Raw genomic sequence first — 23,253 nt, 5'->3', positions numbered from 1 at the left:
CACAAACACACACATCAACGTATTTGTTTTATGATATCTTAATGGCATGGATTTAAGCATACACATTTTTTTCTCTCAATAGATTAGGATTTTGTCATATCTTAACTATGTGTAAGGGACAAATTAGAATTCCACCAACGTAAACAAGCCTACAAACTAGCCATACAACCAGGTTAAACCCACCATATTTTAAATGTCCAATTTTTAGTCAGGAATATGGCAGTTGCATTATCGTTTGTTTTTGTTGCACGTCACTGTTCTGTTGTTTTGATGTATTCCTCTTATAACTGATGTGTTTCCCTCGGTTTTAGTCAGTAACCCTGATTTTTTTTTCTCTCAATCGATTGATGACTTTTTCAACAGCGGTATGCTACTGTGCCTTTATGTACTGTAGAAAAACTTTACTTTCCTTTACCCTCAATAACAAAATTTGATGATCGTTTGACAAAATGTTTCTAACAATAAGGACTACACTAAGATTTGGAAACTAAATGAATTATATTAATAGTTCACTAGAAGGGGAACAGACCTAATGGTTATTTAAACAAATATGATTTTCATATACCTAACGTAAAAGTTGTTAATTAATTCGTTTTTTTTTCCCCCGTCTAAGATAGTAGAGGGAAATTTGGGAATTATGTTTTCTGGTTTGTGCGTCCGTTCGTCCGTCCGTTCATCTGTCCCGCTTCAAATTAAAGTTTTTGGTCGAGGTGGTTTTTGATGAAGTTGAAGTCCAATCATCTTTAGACTTAGTACACATATTCCTTATGATATGATCCTTCTAATTTTAATTTAGAGTTAATTAAATCAAGACCTCGGTTTCACGGTCCACTGAACATAGAAAATGATAGTGCGAGTGCGGTATCCGTGTACTATGAACACATTCTTGTTTTACAAACAATATGTTGTTACAAGGTGGACAGTTTTCTTCTTGTAATGACAATTCAATCAAATACTAGATAACATTGATTAATTAATTTTCAAAACCTTTAATTATGATGACGTGCAAATTCAATGGCTCTAAAAATATAAATTGACAACGCCATGGCAAACAAAACAACAAAAGACAAACAACAGTTTACTTAAAACAACACAGAAAGTTAAAGACTGATCAACACAAACTCCCCCAAAAGACGGCGTGATCTCAGGAGCTCCGGATGGGTGATCAGATCCTGCTTTACATGTGGCATTCATTGTAATGTTCGTCTTAGTACAAAGCCGGTGATAAGTCTTGTTGGATAATGCGGTAAGATTCTTAATTTAAAGTATTATACTTTTGAACTTTTAAAATAGAATAGAAATGAACCCGTAAAAAAATATTTTATTGACGAGGAATAATTATATACAATAGAATAAATTTGCATAGCAGAAAAGGAATATGCATACAATATCAAAATGCAAGACGAAGATGATAGTGAAATGAACTAATAGCAGTGTCAGCACCAAAACAAATAATTGCATGTTTTTAAACTGTTTGTACATCGCATTCTGAATCAGAATCTGAGGACTCGTGATGCTGAAGGGTAAACTCTTCATTGTCATGGTGATACGATGATGATCCTTCACCTTCATCGCCGTCTTCTTCTGATTTTACCCTCTTGAACTTTGTTCGTCGATTCTGAAACCAGACTTTCACCTGCAATATAAAAAGAAAACATCATAACGTTGTTGATATTACAACTTGTATTAAAGGAAATATGTATTTACCTGTAAATATAAAGTTATTATCTAAGAACAGCAGTTATCCGTTTTAATATAGACGAGTTAAATCAAAGGGCAATTGCGCTGATTTTTTTTTTATCAAATAGTGTTCAAGGAAATGCTTGCACTTAGCCAAGTTTCAATTTTAGAAAGAAGAGATATAGCTGAAAATAGTAAGCTGTCCAGAAATTTAAGAAAGGAAAATCAATTGTGAGCAAGATAAATTCATTTGAATCAGAGGAAACAATAGTTTAGCGATGTTCAAATCTCACAATTTCACTTGAACATACAATTAAAATTAAAACAAAACCGAAGCGAATAACAAGAACTCCAACAAATACTAAAATCAAAGTGAAAAAACCTAAGGGAATCGACAGGAGTAAGACCATGTGCCTTGACAGGGTAAACGTCCCAACTATTTGATTTCCAAATAACAGTTACATGCTACACATGTGTTTGTAGTCGTGTTGCTAAACCCAGATGTAAGTTTAAATTTAGGTCACAATAGGAGACGTGGATGGGATAGTGGTTAGGACAATTGGTGAAACATATCCGTTTCTCTGTCAAAGAAAGCGTAATAGAATGAAATTCAAAACAGTGTGGCTGTGGCCATTGATTGACACATTTAATTCATCAATTGACTGGGACAATTTAGGTGAACGTTTGTATGAAACGACCATTGCTCACTGTGTACTTTTTAAAGACACTTAAACTATGGGGTCACCAAAGGTTTTCAACACCTTAATAAAGTAATTCGAAAAAATTAATCAGAAATAACACGATGTTTTGATTTATATCAATTATATAAATCAAAACATAAAGGTTATTTCTGATTAATTTTTCGAATTATTTTATAATTAAAGGCGTTAAGAAACCTTGGTGACCCCACAGTTTAAATGTCTATCGTAGGTACGTCGTGAACAGTGGTCGTTACAGACAAACGTTCACGTAAATTGTCCCAGTCAATGGATGAATTTAATGTGTCAATCAATGGTCACAGCCACACTGTTTTGAATTTCATTCTAGGAAATACAAGCTCTGGATTATCAACGAAGAGATATACGCTCCATTTCTGACGCTGCTTTTTGTTATCACCCAACTCTCATTGTCAATTTCATGGCATTGGCAGTTTATTTTCGATTTATGAGTTTGACTGGTATCTTTCGTCCCTCTTTTCTTAATGTAAGTCAAAAGATAATGTAGACTTAAAAAGTAAAATCACAAATAAACTGAAATCCGAGGAAAATTCAGAATGGAAATGCCTTAATCAAATTGCACAATCAAAAGCTAAAAACAATCAAACGAATTGATAACAATTGTCATATTTCAGACTTGGTACAGGTACTTAACTATATCTGGTGTATCCTTTATTTAAAGTTCGATTTGATAGATACGTATGCAACATAATCACCAAACTTCGAATTATTAAGTAAGAGAGCATCATGTATATAGTGGAAAGTAAAGCTAAATGATAATGCTAGCTTCATTTCATTCTTCCGACGATGCTTATATTTACATATATTCGTGTTCCGAATGTTCATGGTACATGTAAACGTAATTGTTTAGTTCTATAATTGATAATATATTTTAATTATAGGATAATATAACCATGCGTTTTTGGTGCAGTTATTCGGGTTCTAATTTACTTTTAACGCCAGAAAAGCTTCAACTAGAAATTTGACACAAAACACAAAATAGTAATATACTTATTTATTCTTTTTGGTAAAATTTAAAAAGAAAAGGGCTTAAAAAAGGGATATGTTTCTCAAACCATCATCCTTCTTCTATGAAACATATTGTTTACTAAGACTGTTTTAGTGAACAACATGCGATTTTGTTTATAATATTATCTATTTGTTCCAACATATAATTGTAGAACGTTTTTGACGTTCCGTTTCTACTATAATATATAGTTGCTCTGTAAAACTGAAAACTCATTTTATCACAAAGTATATGCGACGACTGGTAGCTGATTATGACAAATATAAAACTTTCATAAATGCTTAACTACTGATAGCAAAATTAAAGTCAGATTGATTATTATGAAGCATTTACATGTCAAAGTCCTGTTCATGTCAACTTTAATCGGTGGTAATCTGTCTGGTCAGTGTCTTCTGTCCTCTATTAAATACCTGCACCCATAATTCATGTTCAGTTGTCGCTCAATGTAGCCAATTTCCATACCGAGAGCAATGCATATGGTAATTAAACATAACAGAGTCACTAGAATAAGTGTTACTAATTTTTATTGTAGTTCTGTGTCTGGGTGCATGGGAAGGATGACATTAGTTAAACTGTGTACGGTTTAGCCGTCATGCTTACAATTTCAAATTAGTATTCCCAAACAGGTAAACTGTCTAATGGAGTTTTTATTGCGGTAATTCAATCATAATCCGCGGCAATGGGAGTACATTAAAATGTCAGTTAGTTCTTGGTACCAAACCCAGGACTTCATACCGATGATGTAGGGAGAGTTTTGAGGGACAAAATCAGAACTTCTTAAACTGAAAAAAACTTACGAAACTAAACTAAATAAATTAAACCTATCGAAATCATTTGTATATTTTTGGTATCAGTAAGAAGTGTGGCAACAACTTTATTTGGGTGGCAAATGTTACATTTTAAAGAGATAAAAGTACCCTTGAGAGCCTTCTGTAATTTGAAATTAAATGGATTATACCTCATTTGAAATATGATTTGTGTCACAGTATTGTAAAGGGTGGAAAATAATTTTGGCACCCTATGAGATGCTTTATAATTCACCGTTCGAGTCCTGCTATGCTGACTATATCATTCTTCCAAAGCTGGATTCCTGATGAGTAAATGATTACACAGTGACCCCTTGGTGATTAGTTTCATTCATATATACTTATTTTGCATTATGAAAAAAACATTTTGACACCTGTCTTTTGTAAGAAATAATAAAGATTAAATTATTTGATCAAATCATAACTATTTATCATATATTTAATAACCTTTATGCGTGCTAAATACACGATATTATACAAATTAATGTTCACACTATGAATTTTAGGCATTTATTCACCTCAAATTTATCATTTTTTGGTATCCTGTGGCATCATAATTATGTGATTTTGCATAATTTGGGATCTTATGATAATATGTTTAAAGAAAACATTCTCACTACGTATGAAAATATATTAAACCCAAAGCAGGGGTCCAATGAATGATAAATAATAACCATCATACAAATAAAGCAATCATTTCAGTTGAAGAAGTCAGCATTGATAAAGTAGAATAACACAGGTGCTTCTCGGGCTAAAAATATGGCACCACAACTTGATCGAATCAGTTTAAAAGAATTACAAAAATCCATCTGAGAATTCAAAAACAAATATTTAAAAGAATTAAATAATTCATTTACATCACAATTCACTCATCTTTTAAATAACAGTTTAAAAATATAATTTGTACCTTTTTGGATTTTTGTTTTTAAATGGAAACAAGTTATTGAAAGTGTTATTTTGCCTGAAAATATTTAATTCATTTATGATATGTAAATTACAGACACTATTATTGAATACTGCCATACAAGTGAGAGGTTGCGTTAGTTATGAAACCAGATTTAATCCACCATTTTCTACATGAGGAAATGACTGTACCAAGTCAGAAATATGACAGTTGTTATCCATTCGTTTGATGTGTTTGAGCTTTTGATTTTGCTATTTGATTAGGGACTTTCCGTTTAGAATTTTATTCGGAATTCAGTATTTTTGTGATTTTACTTTTATTAAATAAACAATGCAGTACATATATACCCTTTAAACAATCTACAAAAATATTATTTTAAGTTACAAGTATGGAATTTGTACATGTCACATATGACACAAATATATTAATTAGTTCTTTTTACCATTGTATCTTTTGAAATGTATAATAAAGACAGGATTCTTATCATAAAATCAATCTGACATAATACCGAAAAAGCATTTCAGTGTGATAGAAGACGAACATGTTCCAATTCCTAATATCATAATTAAAGTAGGCAAAAACAATGAAGTTGTCAATCCCGTAACGAACCTTCGTATACTAGTTGACAAACTGCATGACAGGAAGTCGGCGTGTTACATTGTTCTCCGCCTTCATATACTTTTGTCCCCATTATAAAACTGACAAAAGATTTGTCATATACGAACCCTATGTTTTACAGTAGGAAGGCAAAATACATTTGAACTTTACAATTCAATTAGCACGTAATGAGCATGTTATTTTATGAACGCCATTGTTTTGTGAAATTGTAATCTAGAAAAATAATCTTTCTAGTTCGAGATCAACTATGCTATGAACCATAATGAAGTTTGTATTGACAAGAATCAATTCATTTGTTCCGGCCGACGATTTTCTTAACACGAAATATTGTTATCTATGTAAAGTTATCAGTACATCACAGGCGGGGAGTGAGGTCTAAAATTTAATTACCGGCTTATTTTCCGTTTAAGATAAACTGTTGCATGCTTAAATGAGTACCAATTGAATTAAATTAGAAATTGAGAAGCCAATGTTTTGTATAGCACAAGAAACAATTACCTACCACTGAATAATTTACACGAAGTGTATGAATACACTAGTTAGTCTTAATTACCAGTTGATCACAATATTAAATGTCAACATTTTTTCTTAGTTTTTTCTTCTACCTCAAATCTATGACATATCCGGAATACCGAAACCTATTTACAATTTAACTACATATAATGATTACATTTTCAGACAAAAGACTTTTGTGTACTACATGTATCTATCTTATAACTTCAACATACTAGTTAAATAGTTAAATAAGCCATCGATTTCTTTATTTATATTTCATTATTTTACACAGAAAATGTGAGAAAATAATAATAATAAAAATGCGATTTTATCAATAAGCAAATTTTTCAATCATAATGTTCATTGAAGTTTTGGTAGTCTTTTAAAATTTTTGATTTGTATATGAAAACACCAAATAATTAACAAACTAAACAAAAATAAACTAGTCAAATTCATTCAAAAATTTTATTCAAATGAGGGTTGTTTTTTTTTATTTGAAGTGTTTTACTATAGCCTACAAAAAAATCGAGTCCTTTCTAGGAAACTGAAATATGTAAAAGAAATTCAAAATTATATTTAACCTGTTGGGACGTTTGTATCGTGGACGTTTTTTAGGTTTCCTTTTATCCCAATAAATTCTGTGAAACTTTAGTTCCTTATTTCTATGTCATTTAATTTGTATCTGGTGGAGAGTGGTTTCATTGGAAATCATAATACTTCTTACTTTTATGTAGTCAGTGTTTATAATTTTGTGCGGAATTCTTTTTTTTTTTTTTGTTTTATAGAAAATGTGAACTATTTAATACCTTCGACAATGCACCATGTTTCTCCATTTTCAAGGAAAATACAGAAATAGGGGTATCATTTCATAACACTTTTTCTGAGACTTTAAATTATGAGAAAATACCACGAACAACAATGTTGATGGAAGATACGGTAACATGATTAAAATGCACATTTAAAGCATTTAATATCACTGAACAGTTTGATATCATATTGCCAACTTGTAAGCTCAAATAACACTCTTTGACGTCCATTAGACTGTATTTAGAACGGATTTTAGAAATTACATGTATAAAAAACATCGTATTATCTTTATAAATTGTTCATGGATCGGTCGCTCCGCTTCGCTTTATTAACCAGGTGAAGCAGAACTACGCCGACTTCCGGTCTGCAGAGGCACACGTGCGAAAATGAGCATTATCTCCAGCATGTAAACGAGACTGAGGATGATACTTATGCACGAGGTTTTGTCTGTTTTTATTGTTTCTAATAAAACAGTTCATCAAGAACACTGAATGTGCATTATAGGAAGAATAAATTGATCCTGCTGCGGGGATAAAACGCGAAACAAACATTTTAAGTCATTCATTGCTGACAATTAAAAATCATTTATGACAATTAACAATTTCACATTTAAAACTTACCGCTGGGTTATTCATTAAGTTTAAAAGTAGAAATGCATCATTTGTTCTAAAGTAATGTATCATTTTATTAACATTTGCAATCGCCGACCATCTTCATAGACACTTTGCAGTTTTGCATCAGTTTGTTTTGTTGGTCTTTATTTTATTTAATATCATGAGTTTGTTTTTAGTATTTACAACTTAGTCTTACTATCACAGTATAAAGAATCAACTATTCAGTCTGATACCACAATATACGTAATATATACAAAATAACTGTTGTTCATTTACGGGAAGACCCAATTTAATTCTGAGGGGGAACTGACAAATTTGTTGAGGTCAGAATATTTATTTCAACTTTAAAGGTGTTTAGATTATTTGTGATCACCTAATATGGACCATTATATCTATTTTCAAAATCCACCAGCCCACCCCCTCAAAGTCAAATGGTCGTCATCTTATCGCACAAAAATGTTATTACATACCTGTGTTTCAGTCAGTCCTAATTTCGAGGCTAGGTCTTTTCTTTCTTGACCAACAACGTAATGGTTTTTCTCAAATGCATGTTCAAGCTTCAACAACTGTGAAGGCGAAAACGCTGTTCGGATTCGTTTTGGTTTTCTGTAAGGATGGAAATAAAATCCTGCATCAGCGTGACCTACAAACAAAACAAATATGTTTTCATTTTTGTAAGATCGTCATGGCTTTTTGTGTTATATTTTAATTATATTTAATATTTATAATTAAAATTGACATAATCATAAAATTGAGAAAAACAAACTTCTTGTAAAAATTAAAAGAAAACATATGAAAAAATACAGATAAAATATAAATTAACACTTTATTATTTGTTTTGAGTCGGTAGCACTTTTCTTAAATTTTATAGTTCCAGAATATTACTTTTGTCATCCTTTTCTAAAATAAGACAGGGTAAACATCCCCATACGTGTTTGAACATCCTTGCTTGAACATGCGTGTTTCTTTTATAACGAGTTTCATTATTAGCACATGAACATAAAGTTTTACCCTTTTCTAGCATAATATTTCAATTCTTTAGGAATGATATAATACATAGGCAAAATGATATATAACAGTTATATAGACAGCACTCAACTAATTATCAACGATTCATTTTTATTATAAAAACTGCTTAATATTTTCATATAGAGCTGAATATTATGCGAGACATAGGTTGCTTGGTTAGATAGTACTACATATTCTAATTTGAATTGCTTTACATTGTCTTATCGGGGCCTTTTATAGCCGACTATGTGGTATGGGCTTTGCTCATTGTTGAAGGCCGTACGGTGACCAATAGTTGTTAATGTCTGTGTCATTTTGTTCTTTTGTGGATAGTTGTCTCATTGGCAATCATACCACATCTTTTTTATATATAACAACATGTTTCACCAAAATCCAATATATTGTTTCAATGCCACAAATACTCAATCTTATATATGTGAAAACAAATAATAGTATGTTTTGCTATTCAATATTGGTACTTTGGATTTGCAACAGTTGTATGGCGTCTTCGTCGAATAACTTTTCAAGAGATATTTAATGTTGTTAAGTCAATGCCACATGCGGCTATTTACTTTTTTGATGCAACTTTCCTCATGGCGTTTTCTAGAAAATAACCAATAATACAAACATAAAGAATATATGGCATGCTTTCCAATGAGACAACTCTCTAAAAAGACCAAACTGCATAGAATTTATCTACTATTGGTCACCTTCAACCTTCAACAATAAGCAAAACTGGAACCAAATAGTCAGCGATTAAATGCCCCGAAATGACAAAATATAAGATAATTAAAACTAGTAAACTAATGGTCTGATTTGTGTTCGAAGCATTTAATGAAAAACAAAAATGTGATATCTGGAAACAAACGACAACCACTGAACAAAATCCTTTTTTTTTCTGTACCATTAAATACCCATGAAATACACGTATGCGAAACACCAAGTATGCATTATAAGTGCAACAACAAAATTGACTAATTCGATTCTCCTTTTTGAACTTTGAACACAAAGACAGTCACTATTACTTAAAAAATTGAACTCGGGCATTAGGATTTTTAAGACAGGTTGTTTCGTTCTCCTTTTGGATTTCTACTTTCATTAATAATGGAATTAAGTAGTTAACAACAGTATACCATATCTATAAAGTACACATTTCTTTGTGAAGGCGCAGTTCTAATAAAGAATAAAACACATTAACTTATCTATAATGTTTACAAGTATTTATATAAACCTGAGATGAATTAAACCAATTATACCTCATGTTAAGGATGAGCGAAATTACTCATAGTTGTCATCTCAATAAAAACCCAGAAAGGTCTTAACACAGATTCATTATTTTTGACCTTCGACATAATTAAGATCCTCTTACCGCCTATAATACAAAATGAAGGCGTTTATAGACCAACAAAGGTTACCAAGATGTATAGAAAATAATGAACAAGGGAACAAAGAACCATTGGTTCCATTTTAAATTATGTTATTTGAAATTCATATGCCATATCCAAACCAATATTTGTTATGAAAAAGTATTTTACAATATTATACAATAATTGGATCATAGCGTCTTTTCATCTTTTTATTTTGTTAAATGGTTCTGATAAACGCAAAGCACAGAACAAACATACATTAACAAATAGACAGGTCTAAAGGTTTCACATTTTCCTTTCTAAGAGAGGTTATTAAGGAAACTGAACACCTAAAAACTTCCCTTTTCAGTTCTTATTTTAATGAATGGGGACGTTTCAATTGAACTATTTGGTAAATACTATCCTACTAATTTGGTACCGTTCAAATGAGGTTGTGTGTGGCACCATATGAAGAATTACTCATATCTAATTGTCCACTTCAATTAAGAATAAGTACTTCATTTTATGAGTTGAATAATTCAATTTCCTTCGTTACAGTCTGAACCTGGTACCATCGGTTTGTGCTTTCAATAGGAATACCACCGAAGTATCAAGTTGTTACTTCACAACTCGAAGGTTTAGAGTACTTAACCATAATTTGATAGGCTGATTAAGTATTTTCATTTAATATCAAAAGATAAAATCCTTGTAATTTAAGGACTAGGAATGCTCCGTGAGAAAAGGTCCAGTAATATGTCAATTCAATACCACGTGATCGTTAAAGTGCACAATTAGATCGTCTTGTTGCACATTTTTTTACAAACCATAGTGTCAAGTTGCACCAGTAATTACAAACATTAGATTATTAAATTACATAATTTGCATTCACCAACAAACTAATTAAGGCGTCTACTGGAAAAACCTTTGCCTCAACCGGAGACAAAAAATGGAACAGTGTGAACATTGTTCGTTTTCCTTGACACTGATTACATGGTAATATTTCTTATAATCAATGCTGAAACAAATATAATGATTCCAAAATTACTTTTTTCCTTGATTAATAAATGGGCGGATCAGGTCTATATCACTAGTCTAATATTTCATTTTCCTGACTCCGTCAAAGGAACAAGAACTAGGACATATGCTTTCATATCATTTCCAATTAGTCTTAAACTTTATTTTGATGAAACTCCTTAGCAATTTTTGAAACAAAACATAAGCCATATTCCTTCTTCCCATTGTATATAAGTTATGATATGAACAATATGTTTTTACTGCATAGAGAAAACTATGCGCAGCAAGATTTAAGACTCCAATGTCAAAGCTACACATTGTACATGATGCAAATAGTGTTAAAGTGTTTCTAAGTCCTTTTATAGCTGACTATGCGGTATGGGCTTTGCTTATTGTTGAAGTCCGTGTGGTGACTTATAGTTGTTAATTTATGTGTCATTTGGTCTCTTGTGAAGAGTTGTCTCATTGGCAACATACCACATCTTCTTTTGTTTATATATCAATTGTAAAGTGTGATGCATTTATAAATGAAATATACAATAATCATACGTCACATATTTTTTTATGTAACAAACTGAGCTAAAAATTAAAATGAACACTCATCAAAGTTTTTCAAAAATGCAGGGACAACAATTTACTAAACAAAGTAGAACAAACAATTGAGATAAAAATGGAGATTAGCAGCGTTGAGTACGGGAACATACCCACGTGACAGAGATTCACATGGTAAAGTGCCGGCCTGAATATATCGTCAATGGTTGTTTTAAGTAACACTTTCAAATTAGTTTTGTTTTTCCGAAGAACATTTTGGTGTTAGTGTCATCTATATTATAGAAGGAATCAGTTTATCTAACAGGCTTTACAAAGGATTGTGTGTTATTTGGGTTGGTTCACTGTCGAACAACATCCTATATGCAAATTATGACTAAAAATGTCAAAATAACGCATCTGAAAAAACTGTTAGGTACACGATCGTTATCCGAACAACTGCATACTTATTCTTCATGGAACTAATGGTTGAAGCTTTGTGTAAAAATTACAATATAGTCTCCTCCAAAAAGATTCTTTTGCATGACTTATTTTTTTTTCAATGACATGTATTTTGAAGTTTGTGATGACAATCTGGATCTTTTACTTTATTAAAATACTACTACTGCAAGTTACGACTGAATCTTGAATTGTCTAATTCTTGTATTATGTCTTGTCTTAATTTTAACAATTTGTTTGTTGATTAAACAAAATAAGCCGTTGGAAATTTGAAGTTTTTTTGAATGCTGTAATCTATTATTAACTTATATTTAGATTATGTACAGATAAGAGGAGACATGATTGAATGCGTTGTTACTGTTTTCATTCGCTAAACTTAATATTGATTTATTCACTTTTTGTTTCCTTGGATGTTGACAGTTTCTCCAATCAAAATGTATTTTGACATGACAAATACCTGCAGATAAATTAAGGCTGAAACGGTTACCACGTGCTAATCGGCGATTTTGATATACCGTATAGCGGGTTATTTTCGCGGGGTGAAAATTTTCGCTTATTTTCGCGGATAGAACAAAATCGGCAAATTTGAAAGTGCACATGCAAAGTATTTGATAAAAGTCTTGAATCCGCCAAAATATTTCGTATTCTTATTTCAATGAAAATTGTGAATTTTTACGAAAATAACACGCTATACTGTTGTTTCTATGAAAACATTTATATGTGTACTGTATATTCATGCATTGTTGAATAACTTAAATAAAAAAGAAGATGTTGTGTGATTGCCTATGTGAAATATCTCCACAAGAGACCAAATTGACACAGAAATTAACAGCTATGGGTCACCGTACGACCTTTAACAATGAGCAAAGCCCATACCGCATAAAAAGCCCCGAAATCACATACGTAAAACATTTGTTCAAACTAACGGCATAATTAATGTACAAAAAATAAAAAAAAAAACAAATCTGTAACACAGCAACAAACGACAACCACTTAATAACAGGCTCCTGACTTGGGACAGGCCATACATACAGAAACTTGTATGTTTTTTTTGATTAATTTTATTATGAAAATTACTTTTTTCATTCCTTAATTTTTTTTATTGCCGATTTACAATTGGATTTGCATCTGTGTGTATATTTATTTGACGTTTAGTGATAAATTATAGGTGAACTTTGACTTGTAACGTCGTTGTCAAAATAGAATGAAATAATTAATTCAAATCTTTAAAAAGCATTGTTATTGAAAATAATTCTGACCAGTTTGATACTATAAAACTGTTTTTTTTTTTTTTGTTATTGTTTTCATGTGTTTTTTTTTTTAAATTTTAATTTAATTTTTTTTTTATATATATAATACAAGTCTTGATATATTATGATATATTATGTAAATGTTTTATAAGAGGTGAGACTCAAATAAAATATTGTCTTGTCTTGTCTTGTCTAAATAGATGTATGACACAGAGGAGCTGTATTTTTATTATTGTTATTACTACAAATGCTTGACACGGAGAGACTTTATCCTAGGGTTGATCTATTGCGCCACTAATTATTTAGCATGATGATTTCTTATTTATAGTCTTATTTGATCATTTTGCGGAATCAAAACTGTTTAAAGGTTGCGTGTTTCTTGAAAATTGTGTTACCTTCTTAACATTAGAATTTCGATATTGTTTTTGACTCCAGATTTAGTAAAGATATAGCTATGTTACAAAAACATATTTATTGGTCTTTTAAAAAATGAGAAAAAAATATCATCCACCTTTATTATAAAAAAAAACAATTTTCAAACTTTATGAAAGGCGACTGTCGTATTCCTTACGATGTATGCCCCTTTCAGCCTTGGTTTAACGGTTGGATTGTAAAAGTCTAGGGATGACCAGTCAACCCTTTGAATCAATGCTGATGTGAAATGTACACCTTATGCAAATACAAAAATGTATTATAATAAGGATTGCTGTATGGTTGTCTGCTGCTTTTGGAGCAACGGAAATAGTATCATTCATATTCAGATCGAAAACAAACAATTCTTAGAACGTGAAGTGTTTGAACCGAGTGAAAGGACAGATAATTTTGAATGTTTCTGATAACAATGTAACTTGGAAGTACCTACAGAGAATTGTTGTTTTAGATTTTTAATTAAAGTGCCGGAATTATGCATTTGTCTGATATTGATATTTGACCTGCATTCAGTATTCCTTAGTTTAAAAAAGAAGTTTAAAGTCTTCAAAGCAAATTTCAATACAACCAAAATAAAAAGCAGATAGCAATAGATTTTAAAGCTCAAAAGTACATAGTGCATGGTATTTGCTGAGTACAGGATGCTTAAGTTGGATAAAACACATCAGGTACAAGAAGACAAAATGACTCATTAAGTTAAGCACCATATTCAATTAAAATTTGCGGTTTAGAAATCGTGAAGACTTGTAATACTAGTAACAGCAATATGAGAAAATATTATCAAAGAGACGGTTGTCTTTCTGATAACCACTATTATGTCAAGAACTGCGCCAGAAAACCACGTAGTTTTGCAATGTAAGAAATATTTTTTAAACGAGCAAAAAGAGCATAATTAATGAAACCGTACTTTTGTTTAAAGAGAGCTCTAAGGTTTCATGCAATTCAAATCGTTGTAGATTTGGCGCAATGCAAACAAATGTCTTATGCACTATAGTTTCAAATAATTAGTAGAGCAATAAAAGAGTTGTCTTTTTTATATCAAATATCTATGCTAATCTATAAATAACTATTTGTAGTATAAATGCACTCGTTTTTTTCAGTAGAAAGAATGTTTAAATGATATTCAGCTACAGCAATTAATATATCATATATTTATTCAAGAAACTACTTTATAAGGCTATATATCAAGATTAGTTTTAACACAGTCGAGTCCTTGAATATTTTATTACCATGGATATTAAATTAGACGCGTGCTGTTTTCATGATGAAAATTTAAATCTTTATGGGTTTCTTAAGAAGGATTTGTACAATGCTTTTCCTATAGACACATGTAAGTTGTTTATCATCAAATATAAAGTTACTAGTGAAGTATTTTTCTTTAATTCCAGTTTGTAAAGAAGGATTACATGGTTATTTTCTGTAAACAATTGTTGATGGGTCGCTGACATTGTAAATGTGATAAGGATTAACATCTGTTACTCATTCTACAGACAGTTAAAGTCATTTGATAAATGGAAGATAGAAAAATGTATCAAACATATTTGAATGCGCTACTTTGTCATATTTATAATATCACATCCACGATTGGTTCTATTGGCCTTCTTTTGTATTTCTACTGCAACCAAACGAATCGCCGAAAACTATGGGAGCCAAAATAAAACTTTTCTAAAGAAAAATTTGGTAAGAAGTACGACTCGCCCATTTAGCCCGTTGTAAGCGCTTTCTTAATGAGATTTGCATTTAGGATCATGAATTATACTATTTGTAAATCCTTCATCTAATAAAGAGAAAGTGGGTAAATCGTTCAGAGACGACAGATGGTCTTCAATGAAAGATAATCGTGCAAACTTAAAAGTATTCATCAAGAAATAATAGTACATATGAATATTACTTTTGCTTAATTTAATGATACAATTACATTTCAATGGTCAAAAATGATGGAAAATAAGGGAGATAGATCTAATTCATTTTACGAAAACAATATTTTATATAACATAATCCAATGCAACCGGGAAAAAAACTATCTACTATGGAGTTCTAATTATTGTTCAAGTTGGTTATGTACAATTTCAAAACAGTCTGAAATCAATTTTTCAGTAAAGGTGCTAAAGCGAAAGTTTTTTTTCTATTGAACTTAAGAATGAACCTTTTGGCGTGAAAACAATCACGCGAAAATTACAATGTTCTTAACATGTTGTGCATGTGCCTGTCACAAGTCTGGGGCCTGTAATTCTGTAATTCATTGGTTGTCTTTTGTTGACGATATCATATATTTATTTTGTTCATTGTTGTTGTTTTTTGTTTTTTTTTGCATTAATCAGGCCGTTATAACTTTCTCGTTCAAATAGTTTTATATTTGTCATTTCAGAGCCTTTTATAGCTGACTATGCGGTATGGGTTTTGCACATAGTGAAGTCCGTACGGTGACCTATGGTTTCTATGTCATTTGGAGAGATGTCTCATTGGTAATAATACCACATCGTATTTTTAAATATATATATATAAACGAATCTTCTTAAACAATATAGTTGAATTAAGTATTCGGATAGTATTATATTTTTTTTTTTATTATTTTTCAACATAAAATTATAGCCTATAAATTAAAAAAAAATAATAATTTTTAAATCGACTGTGTGGCATTTACAAAAAATGTATGGTGTGCTTGCTCATAAACTAATTCCCGACAAACGCATTCAATACTCTGTTAAAACAAAAAGCATATCTCGAAGATTGAAAGTTAATAAATTGAAATAAAATGTTAATATGACAACAAACATTTTGATGGTATTTTCATGTATTGCTAGAAAAAAAACATTAGAACTTTTCAATAATTTCCAGTTTGAGTTTTATTAATAAAGATCATTTTCCCATGTTCACTTGTTCATTACAACTAATTATTTTGTAAAAGACAGAGTATACAATCAATTTTAAAATCTACATTGTTTTTAAAGAGATCGCATTTCTAACTGCACCATTAATGGAATTAACAAAACATATCTTCTTTCTCAAACAACTTGGAAGTTCTTGTTAAAATTCTAAGTTAGCTCATAAAACAATCGAATCGTGTCCTATAATTGCTGTTTGTAGAATAAAAAATAATGCGATGGTATGATATCTTGCACCTAACTTGACGTAATTGAATTTATGGAATTTTAGAAGCGTCTTAACTGTGTGTAAATTGCCACCCAAGCTGCGTAAAATAACCATATTATGTTTTTGAATGTCTAATTTGTAACAAAACTTTTATAAGTTATTGGACAGTTTGTTTACAAGCCAAAAAATACCCGGTTAAATTTGTGTACACATGTAAATTCTGCCAGCGTTTTCATATTTATAAATTATAATAATTTGTTTTATGAAGCAATAGAACAAGGCCATGCAGTTGACAGTAAGGTGTACAGCGACGAGCAATGTCTAGTACAAAACAAACCACGTGTTTGTAGTTTATCGTTGTGGTTTGTTTTTGGTTTTTTTCTCCGGAGAAGTCGAGTGATGGTGGTTGATGTTGTCTGTTGTACTCGGCTTTACTTTTGGTGATTTGTGTTATCCCTTATAATGTAATTATACACAACAAGAACTCGACAACAAAACGTAGTAAAAAGAAAAAAAAATCATACTTTTAACTGCATATTCAAAAACAGAACAAAAACTTAATATAAAAGCACATTCAAGGTACACATTTTTGAGTAGAATATTTGGTTCTTTCCCTGGTGTTAAATCGGAATATTTGACCTTTACTTTTACAATTTTAAAAAGCTATTCTAAATTTTAACAAATCAGAGAATAAAGAAATATTATGGTTTATTATTTTGGAATTGACACTGGTATGTGTTTTGTTTGTTTTTTGTTTTGAAAATTACAAAAACTTAATAGAAATACTTTTCACAATAAAGATAATATAAGACATTCAAATATAAAAAGCATGCATTTTTAGGAAGAATAAAACGTTTATAATGCCAAGCTTAATATAATTCAATATCTACAGATGCAGTATTTTTATAAATAACAAATTCTTTGCTTGCAATTATATTATATTATATTATATTATTTATTCATTTGCATAATTACGTTGTAATAGTTTAGCTCCATCCCTAATTTAAGCATCATTAACAAATCCTTAAAGCTGACGCGTGTTTTCTTCAAGAAACCTTAAGTATTCCAATAAAGATACTCGACGGGACTTGTTCTTATTGCGGAAAGACACTGAAATAAGACTGTTCAACAATTATTGGAATATCGATTGCACTACATGATAAAACATCAGCAATATTTCTTATGTTAACAAGCTTAAACCAACTATCGATCTCTGATGACAATTGGTATGCTTGTACTTATATATACATATTTCTTTTGTAAGGAATCAAATTTAAGACTCATTCTTTTAAGAATAAGTGTGTGGCGAAATATTCAACACAATCAACAAAGTTATTTGACTCACAAAAAATGAATATAACGAACTTAGTATGAACATTTTTCATATTTAGAATGATATAACTACAAGATGTGATATGACGATTACCCATGAAACAATTATAAATAAACCTAGGAAAATAATAAATAAACAAAATAGGCAATATAAAAAAACAAAAATTCATGATAACAAGACACGATAGTGGTTTGACTGTCATAATTAATATTCTGAGATTTATATATTATTATTTTGAAATTCTGAAAAGCTGCATTTGTTGTTATATAAAGTAATATCATAATCAATAATAATATCAAGACAATTTAATTACTTAAAAATTATTTTGAATTGCATTCAACACGAGCGAGACAATTTATTCACATTGAAAACAGAAAACGTTTGAGATGGTATTTCCTCAGCAAGCGAATAAAAAAATTGCTATCTATTGCTATTAATCAAAAAGCCTTTAATCAGAAAAAAAGCAAATATGATGAAAAACTTATACTTTTCAATACAGTAATTGGTCAGTAAAAGTTGAAAGTCGAAGAGTTATTTTATTCCCGCATGTTTCAATTCTTTTTTTTTTATAAAAAAATCTTCAAATAAAATATTCTGCTTGTGGTATGAACTTCACCGTCTGTACAAATATACAAGGATAAAGTCGAATATTTATGATTTATTGGTAATAAATTGCCTTTGATTCGAGTCAAGACCAGCCCCAACACACGAAATACAAATTATTCTTTCACAAAATTTTACGGGCAATTACTTTTCTTAAATATGGAACGTTTACCAAACCCTGGTACAAAAGTATGAATAAATCACGTTTTTACAAATTGAAGAAAGATAAAGTTACATCAAACTAAGTCTGTTTAAAGACAACGAAGACAGGAAACAAATAGAAAGATAAGTATTTATAAATATATTAATTTCTTCTGTTCTTTTTATAAAACAACATTTGCTTGCTGTTTTATAAAATGATCATATAGTACAAAAAAAATAATAACTTTGTTGAAATTAATATATTAATTATTTTTTTAAGTTAGATGATACTTAGTATTTTGATTTTTTAGACCCTTCCATGCAAAGTTTTACATTTTAAACTATATTCGTTTTAGAAAAGTGATAAGCTTAATATATAAATAATGTTACTTTCAAATTTAATTTTCAAATTATTTTCACAGCTATATATTGGAAAACATTTTTTTCATAACTAATTCCTATATATTTATTTAAAAAAAAATAGTTTATGTCTATAACAATTCGTCAAATAAATAACAAACTTACCAAACGGAAGTCCAAAGAGGCCATTAGTGTTTCTCGACATGAGCCATGGGTACAAGTTCATTGGATCACGATGAGGATGTAAAAAGTTAGGATAAGTAGAATGTAACGGAACAGTAACTGGTGCTGGAATACCTCTAGAGAACGATGCCACCGACGGCAGTGGTCCATTATGAAAAGCCCAAGCCGCTGATCTCTGAAAGTTGAGTAAATCTGTATGATTCGTTTGTTGTGCGACTTGGTCCGCCAGAAGTAGATTTCTAACGTGTGGAGGCAGTGCTGGATGCAATGGAGGAATTCTGCTTGGAATGACTGAGGTAGATTGTTCAGACTCACACTGGCTACTTGATGAAGAACAAGATTCTTTGTTATTGTCTGTACTAATCAAAGAATCAATTGAAAATCCGTTTGAACTTTTACCATTTGAATTTATTGGTTTCATTTTTACCAATTATTGTCTGACTTACTTATAAATATCACTTTCGCCTGTTAATGTAATAAGATGTTCGAAGTAACTCTGTAAAAGTCTGCATGAACAAATTAATTTATCGCTTTCTCTACAAATTAAATAGGAAAGCCAACATAATAATGAATTTGTTTCTTCGTAGTTGCACGTAGTAGGTCGATTGATATTTAGGCGGCACTGATTGGACAATTTATTGCTCTGTCGTCTGCTAGGGTCACTGCCTCTGTCAGAGGGCAGCACAAATTCAGATACACGGATTTAATTTTATTACCTGTCATTTGTTTCTATTTCATTTGAAGGTAAATAAAGTCTATATGACCGTGTTTGGTAATTAAATAAATAAAATTAATATCAATATTTTCAGACATGTTTGACGAAGGCTTATTTAAATAAAACGTTTTAATAAAATAAACTGTTAATTATATTACAGTTTGCGAAACATGTTTATACATTTGAAATAAAAAGTAAATTTAAAGAGCATTGGAAATATCATCTTAATTTGTAAATAAAAAAAGTAGACAAAGTTTTGACTAAAATTTTATTTCATTGCGACTAATATCATTTTTTTTACAATACTTGCTGATAGCAATGTGGTCTTGTTAAAGTAGTTTTTTTTCTGTTTTTCCTTCATTTATTAGAACTAAATTTTTAATCAGCTCTCTCTAGACAATCCGTGTTATCTTTAGATTATTGAAATGGTAAAATTATTCTATAAAAAACACAATCAGTAATTTAATCAATATTAGCTATATATTTTCCAAGAAGTGAGAGGAGCGAGTAGCTTTATAGTAAGTGATTATAAATATGTTCTACACAAAAAATAACAGAAATACACCCCAAATAAAAAATACAAAAACAAAAACAAATACAAAACAAAAAACAAAAAACAAATAAAACAAAAACAAAAAAGAAGAAAAACATCCAAATTAGATACAACAAGCAAACATCACAAAATCCAATAACGTCAGATATTATTTTTTTTCCTGGAATAAATAATAGAATTGTGCAAGTGCTATTACCGTACGTAAAGATTAGGAACAATACCGCCAAATATATCTTCTGGAACAAACGACTTCTAAAGTTCTGATTATCCACACTTATCAACGTTAAATAGGATTTTATCATCCCAAGCCTACAGGGAACGTACGGCACATCAACGCAGTAACAACCATATCGTTTATTAAGTAGAGATCTTCCAAACAAGGGCTCCTTGGGGACCATTTCAATCTCTGACTTTCTAAAAGTGTAAACGGTGTCGTGATTATTTAACAACTTAAAGCAAATAATCAGCACATTTCATGATAATGATATGGTATTTGTAGTTAGATTGATCTTTGAATTAGGATCAAATTGACTGTTTGCACGTCTTACACTGATAGTCAAAGGAAATGTACATTTGTTAAAGTAAAGTGTTGAACTCTTAATTTGAAAATAATTGTTTTTTTAAGATTTATTCAAACAGGAAATGAAAAGAGACTAATTCCAACATGATGAATGAATTTAGAATAAATAAAAACATTATCTTGATTTTTTTTATAGTTTCATCAGTTTTTGTTTTGAACAGTAATATTGTCGATCAAATTATGACTATTATTTGGTAAACATTTCGGGCATAATATATTTTAATTCGCGGTTTAGTTTCATGTACTTCATTTTACTGTACTGACATAGCGAGATGGACATGGTTATTTCTTACGTTGGATAATAGTCTCACACCTTGTACATCCCACTTGATGAAGAACAGCAATACATGCACTGTTCCTTTTCATTTAGTTTGATGCGTGTAGGGAAATGTGTTATATTAAATAAATATCTATTTTCTACCTTCATGTTAAATTATAAGTCACTAACACGCGATAAAATAGACAAAAATACAGTAATGAACATGAAGACATTACACATTCGGTTCAAGTACATGTATTCAGAAATCACAACTCTTCGATTGTATGGAATTTATAATCAAACAAAACAAGTATCTTCACGCGCTTACTAGTTAAAATAAATGAAAATATGATTATCATTTAATTTCGATAATTTGACATTTTCATAACTGGTACATTTAAATTTAATGCTTTTTAATTATTTTTGTTTCTTGTTCATATATACAAAAGATATGGTATATGCTTGCCTATGAAATAACTCTCCACAAGACACCAAATAAATGGTTTATATCTTTTTAGGTGTTTTTATGTGTTTCTATTTCAGTAGGGGATGTGCGTTTTCTCTTGATAGCTAAAGAGACAGATTTTGCACTATAAATTGCAAGCACTAATTTCAAAATTATTTCCGTTATTTTCTAGTACATGATCATACATAACCAAAAAGTATGTCTGTAATTATATCATTTTTTTTTTTTACCTTTTTTAACTTATTTAATTACACAAATTTTTTTTAAAATTGATTAATTTGAAATGCTGGAAAAACCTACGCTGACTTAATTTTAACATCTCCTTATTTTTATACGAGTATACAATTAGAATCTAAAAAAGAATAATCATATTTTTTATTGGAAGAAAATATTTATATACATGCAATGTCAACAACTTCAGTTTATTTTAATGCAAATTACCAACATCTAAACATCAATAGGATTTCTTAAATTAACACTGCTTGATCGTTTGTCATTTTATGGAATTTTTGGTACCAAAACAAATAACAAAATAGAGGTTATATAATTCATGTCATGAACATGTACATAATAATTCTGTTCATGGCCAGAGGTGCATCCTCAGCTTGACAATACTCGTGCTATGTTAGAGCTGCAACCATATTTTTTTCTTTTTAGGTGGCATCAGTATGGTTGCAGGACGGATAATACACAGTCACGTGCTTTTGATTTTCATAAGCCAAAATAAAACCCGATTTAAAACGTTTTAAGATTGTCACAATCTTAGTACGATGTATAACATTTTAATAGATTGACTTATCCTTAGGCATTTTCTCGACTATCCTCTTTGTTCTCCCAATTCCCATATTATCATAGCATACGAAGCTAAACAGTAGTAAAAGTTAGCAATGTGCCATGTCCTCAAAAAGCCAAGTGACTTTCAGGAGGAAAACTAGGAGACGTAGCATTTAATGATTTGAAGAAGAAAAAAAGATTTCCTGTGTTCCTCTCCTGCATTTTGTATTTAATATTATTCGAATGAAGTAGCAGCTGCTACCAATGGCTACATAGTTTAAAAAATGCTTTATAATTAATTTCCTTTTAGATTATATAAAAATTACAAGTTAAGTGACTTTGTTAATACAATCTCAAGAATAGATAAAATATACGACATGTTCAATTAAATGTTTATACTTAATCGTTTGGCTTACACTTTGAAATAGACAGCGAAGGACGATTGAAAACTACACTTAACCCCAAAAGACATGACTTCAATTTTTCAATTGT

General features: G+C 30.2%; 1 protein-coding gene across 1 annotated transcript; it reads right to left on the bottom strand.

The window, feature by feature from the left end:
• Positions 1-1,304: 1,304 nt before the first annotated feature.
• On the bottom strand, positions 1,305-20,002 carry LOC143073187 (uncharacterized). Its single transcript, XM_076248545.1, has 3 exons — positions 19,397-20,002; positions 8,138-8,310; positions 1,305-1,636 (listed from the first exon to the last, which is right to left on the bottom strand). The coding sequence occupies exons 1-3, from the start codon at positions 19,833-19,835 to the stop codon at positions 1,466-1,468; spliced, it is 783 nt and encodes a 260-aa protein (XP_076104660.1). The 5' UTR covers positions 19,836-20,002; the 3' UTR covers positions 1,305-1,465.
• Between the last annotated feature and the right edge of the window lie 3,251 nt (positions 20,003-23,253).

The sequence above is a fragment of the Mytilus galloprovincialis genome, chromosome 4, assembly GCF_965363235.1.
Source record: "Mytilus galloprovincialis chromosome 4, xbMytGall1.hap1.1, whole genome shotgun sequence".
Taxonomy (NCBI): Eukaryota; Metazoa; Mollusca; class Bivalvia; order Mytilida; family Mytilidae; genus Mytilus; species Mytilus galloprovincialis.
This window is presented reverse-complemented; position numbering and strand designations above follow the sequence as displayed.